General features: G+C 59.3%; 1 protein-coding gene across 1 annotated transcript; it reads right to left on the bottom strand.

The window, feature by feature from the left end:
• Positions 1–240: 240 nt before the first annotated feature.
• On the bottom strand, positions 241–2,794 carry LOC136556161 (homeobox protein HMX1). The gene is made up of 2 exons (XM_066549212.1): positions 2,468–2,794; positions 241–815 (listed from the first exon to the last, which is right to left on the bottom strand). Exons 1-2 carry the CDS (start codon positions 2,727–2,729, stop codon positions 241–243), a joined length of 837 nt encoding a protein of 278 aa, XP_066405309.1. The 5' UTR covers positions 2,730–2,794.
• Positions 2,795–4,507: the final 1,713 nt, after the last annotated feature.

Below are 4,507 nucleotides of genomic sequence, written 5' to 3' on the forward strand. Positions count from 1 at the left end.
CCTGATCCCTGTGCATGGCTGGGGTCTTGCAAGTCCTTTCGGCTCCCTCCGGGCTGCCGCATGACGCTCCGAGTCAACCCCAAGAGTAAGTTTATTGCACGTTAAAAAAAAAAAAAAATCAAAAAAGCAGAAAATCAAGAAACGTGTAAGTTGAAAATAAAAAGTCCGTGGAGGAAGGGGGGTGGAGCTGGAAGCCGAGGGAGGGAGCGAGGGGGCCGCTGTCCCGGCAGAGGTGGGCGCTCAGACGAGTCCTGTCATCTGCGACCGTAGGAAAGGGAGGGAGGCGGCGGGGAAGGTGCCCAGGGGGTAGCTGACGCCGCTGGAGAAGCCCACCAAGGGGGGCGACATGTGCGGCAGGGTGAAGCCCAAGGCGCTCGCCGGCGAGTTCTCGTGGTACAAAATGGGGACCCGCACTATCCTTTGGGCGGCGTGGGAGAGGTTGGCCGCTTCCAGGTCTGCGGCCAGCTGCCGCTTCCACTTGTTGCGGCGGTTCTGGAACCAGATCTTCACCTGGGTCTCGGTGAGGTGCAGCGAGGCGGCCAGCCCGGCCCGCTCGGAGCTGCTCAGGTAGCGCTTCACGTCGAAGGTGGACTCCAGCTGGAACACCTGGCTGCGGCTGAACACCGTGCGCGTCTTCTTCTTGCGGCCGGCGTTGCGCTGCTCCGGCTCTCCCGGCTCCTCGCCGCGCTCCTCCTCCTCCTCGCGGCCGCCCGGCCCCGGCCGCCCGCCCGCCGCGGCTCTGCCCGCCGCCCGCCCGCCGCCGCCCGCCCGCTCCGCCGGCTCCTCGGGCAGCTCCGGCGAGTCCCGGTCGCTGGCTGCAAAGAGAGGCAGAGGGGGGCTGCAGGCATGGAGGGAGCAGGGGCATCGCGCAGCCCGCCCGCCCTCCCTGCTCACCGGGAGGGGAAACCAGAGCAAGGCCGGGCAGCGAGGGGCCCGGGTAAAGGCTCCTGCCGCTGCTCTGCCTCCTCCGATAAACTCCCAGATATTTCTGTGTATACACACACATGCACATATGCTTATATGGAAATACAGCCCTGTATTTTATGTATATAAATGTACTGATCTACGGACATGCTCGTGGTTCTGCATGTGTGTGCACACACATAAACGCACTCCTGTGTATGCACATAACACCCCCATGGGCTGTTTTCAAATCATAAAACGCCTCCCTGAGTGTAAACACGCACGTGGATATCCAGAAGTACGTATGTAATTTTTATATATGTATGTACACAGAGGAATGTGTGTACATACATTTGTATGTATGCGTGACCTCTTATTTATATATGCAAGTCTATATTTACACACGCATGCACGTATACATACTTAAAAGTACATTTGTGAGTAAGTATATTGTGTCAGAGGGGCAAGCAAAATAGTGCGTCCGTGTGTATACAGAGTGGGGCAAAAAAAAAAAATTCACATTATTCTGGACTTAAAAAAGCTAATGGATGGGGACAACTATTCCAGTATTGGGACATACCTCCATGGAGTCTCCAACACTGTGCATTCCAATTACAATTTTAAAAGGGAAAAAATATTTCCTACTCTTTATAGAATAGAGGGAAACAGAATTTAAAAAAAAAAAGAAAAAAAAAAAAGGAAAAAAAAGCGCAGTTGTTTCTGGAGTACTTTGCTGTCTCTATATGTACTTCTGAGAGAAATTAAAAATATTAATAAGTCCATTAATGTAAAAAGAAACTATTTGGATTACAAATCACGCCTCTTTTCCTTATTGAGCAATCATGAGGTTTCTGCAGGCTCGTATAAGGTCACAGAGATGCGCCGAGGCGCAATGTTTTTTTCTATCAGGAGACAGAAAATAACCACTAATGGCAGCCCGTTCACTCTGTCATATGTTAATTTCTGCCTGGAACCCCGGCTTCTGCTCCAACACCCTCTCCATTGGGATGCCTGCAGCGAGAGGCCCCGCTGCGGGCGGAGGGCAGCGGGGCTGGCTCTGAGGGAAGGGGCGGCCGGGACCGAGCCCAGCTGCTCCCCCGGCTTCCCAAAGTCTCCACTGCGCTGCCGGTGCTCCTAGCTTTCCGGCTTGATGGGGACTCAAAAAAAAAAAAAAAAAGAAAAAAAGCAGCCAGACCTGCCTCTTAAAAAAAATTTAAAAATAAAAGGAGAGAAAATAGAGAAAGAAAAAGAGAGATGGGGGGAGGGAAAGGGAAAGAAAAAAAATCCCCAAGCAAGCCAAGAATCGCTGTTTACACTTTGGGCGGCGGGGCGGAGGCTCCAGGTGCCTGACACATAGGGAGCATTTCCGGAGATTTGCCCCGAGCGGCCGAAAGCGGGGAGGCAGGGCGGGGGCTGCGGGGGCACTCCGTGCATCCTCCCCCGGCCTGCTCCGGGACGCGGACCCCCCACCCCGGGGGGAGCAGGAACACCCCCAGCCCCAGCCCTATCCCCATCCCCATCCCCGGCCGGGCCCGGCGGTGAAGGGTGGGGAAAGGCGACTTACTGTCGGGGCTGGCGCAGCCCAGGAAGGCGGCGTGCGCCCGGCGGTACCAGCCCACGGCGGCGTCGCGGAGCGGGCAGCCCGGGGCGCCGATGCGCAGCGGGGAGGGCGGCCCGCAGCGCGGCCCCCCGCGCCCGCCGCCCGCCGCCGCCGCCCGCCGCGCCCCGCCGCCCGCCGTGCCCTCGGTGCCCAGCAGGTCCTCGATGAAGAAGGACGAGACGCGGGCGGAGGTGGAGCCGGCGTTTTCCGTGGCTTCGTCCGGCATCGTCGGAGAGAAGTGCGGGAGGGGGTCCCGGCTCCGCCGGCGGCTGGCTGCTCGGCTCCCCGCTGCCCCGCGGCCGCCTCTCGCCTCTGCCTAGCCCCGTGGATGCTCTCCTGGTATAAAAGCGTTTTTTTCCGGAGTAATCATTTCAGATCGCGGTTTGCCATCATTTCCTGCAAGCTAGGAGGGGAGGGGGGAGGGGGAGGAGGGGAAGGGAACGGGGAAGGAAAAAAAAAAAAAAGCAGCCCGACAACCCATCGGAGGCGCCAGATTCTGCGCGAAAACGCTAATAACGAAATAAAAATGTCATGCGAGTTAAACGGCGGGCAGGAGCGGGGGATCCTGCGGTGGGCGGAGCGCCGCGCCGAATGGGATCTGCGCGGGGAAAGCGGCGGGCGCCGGGCGCTGCCGGGCGTGTGCGTGTGTGTCTGTGTGTCCGTGTGTGTGTCTGTGTGTCCCTGTGAGTGCGCGCCGCCCCGGGGCCGCCGTTCACGAGCTCCTTATTTAGGTCAATTAGGGAGCAAATCCCGGCGCGGGGGGGCGGCGGCGGCGGCCCCGGCACACGGGCCGCAGCCGGGGGGGCTTGGCCGCTCCTCATCCCGGGCTTTCCATTGGCTGCAGCGGGCTGAGCGGGCAGCTCCGGCAGCCAATCGGCGCCGCGGACTTGGCGCTTATATTAATATCATTAATATCATTAATAATAATAACCCCCCGCCCACCCCCCGCCGAGCGCTTTCATGTGGCGGCGGCGGCGATGCACGGAGGAGATGCGCCCTCCGCCGCCCGGAGAGCCGGCTCCGGCCCCGCGGGCTGCCGGCGGAGCGGTGAGGTTGTCCTCAGCCCGGAGCCCCCTGGTTGAGGCGTTGGAGTAGATTTTGGGAGAGTGGCGGAGGGGCGGCGGCTCCCGTGAGCAGGCAGTGGGTGTCCTGCCGGTGGAGGGGACGGTGCGTGCTAGGAAGGGAAGAGGACTCTCCTCTGAGGGGTCTCCCGAGGTCCGTTTTGCTTACCCTATATATGTGTATGTACCTATACAGATCTATTTCATAGATGTCCATACGGCGTCTGTGTAGTTTATTTAGAGAGACACCCAGCCCCGTGGTTCCTGGCGTTACCCCTCTTCAGCCCGACTTTTTTATCATTATCTTACTGTAATACCATTTCATGGGAAGCTCTAAAGTCCTCCTCCCCTGCCTCTTTTTCCCAGCCTCTGGAGCCAGCCTTGGGACATGGACCCCGGCAACCCCACCAAAGTCCCCCTGGCTGCGGGGCGCCGGAGCAGGAGGGTCGCCCTCTGCCTTTTCCCTTGGGACCAGGCGAGCCAGATTAGTGGAGGGGCAATTCGGTCCAGAGCGCACGTCGGAGACGCGTGGAGGTTTGGGTGAGTACAGAGACGCCCCTGCGATGCGCATCTGCTGGTCAAGCCTCTCCTCCTCTGCCGGAGGGTCCCTCCTTGCTCCCCTTTGCGGTACTCCTGGACCAGTTCCCCATCCCCAGGCCCCGCCTCCCCCTCCCGCCGTGGAACGGGGGCACCGGTGGTGCCCAGCGGGAGTGTCCGGAGGGGCAGGGGCGCAGCCGCGAGCCGAGCCGGCCTCCCCGCCACGGAGCGGTCTCGCTCCTTTCCCGGAGTGACAGTGGGGACCTTTGAGGTCAGGGCCTCTTTTTGAAAGAGCATTTAAAAAAAATAAATAAATAAAGCAAACCCCCCCACCCCCCCAAAAAAAATTAAGATAATGGAATAATTCCCCTTCCAACGGCTCCAGAAAGATACAAACAGCCCGAGC

This window comes from Molothrus aeneus, chromosome 4, assembly GCF_037042795.1.
Source record: "Molothrus aeneus isolate 106 chromosome 4, BPBGC_Maene_1.0, whole genome shotgun sequence".
Lineage (NCBI taxonomy): Eukaryota > Metazoa > Chordata > Aves > Passeriformes > Icteridae > Molothrus > Molothrus aeneus.

Bases quoted from the DNA above. Each gene is read 5' to 3' on its own strand.
- LOC136556161 (XM_066549212.1), bottom strand. From the start codon at position 2,729: ATGCCGGACGAAGCCACGGAAAACGCCGGCTCCACCTCCGCCCGCGTC. The intron at 816-2,467 runs GTAAGTCGCCTT...CTCTCTTTGCAG, and splicing joins GGGCTGCGCCAGCCCCGACA to CCAGCGACCGGGACTCGCCG.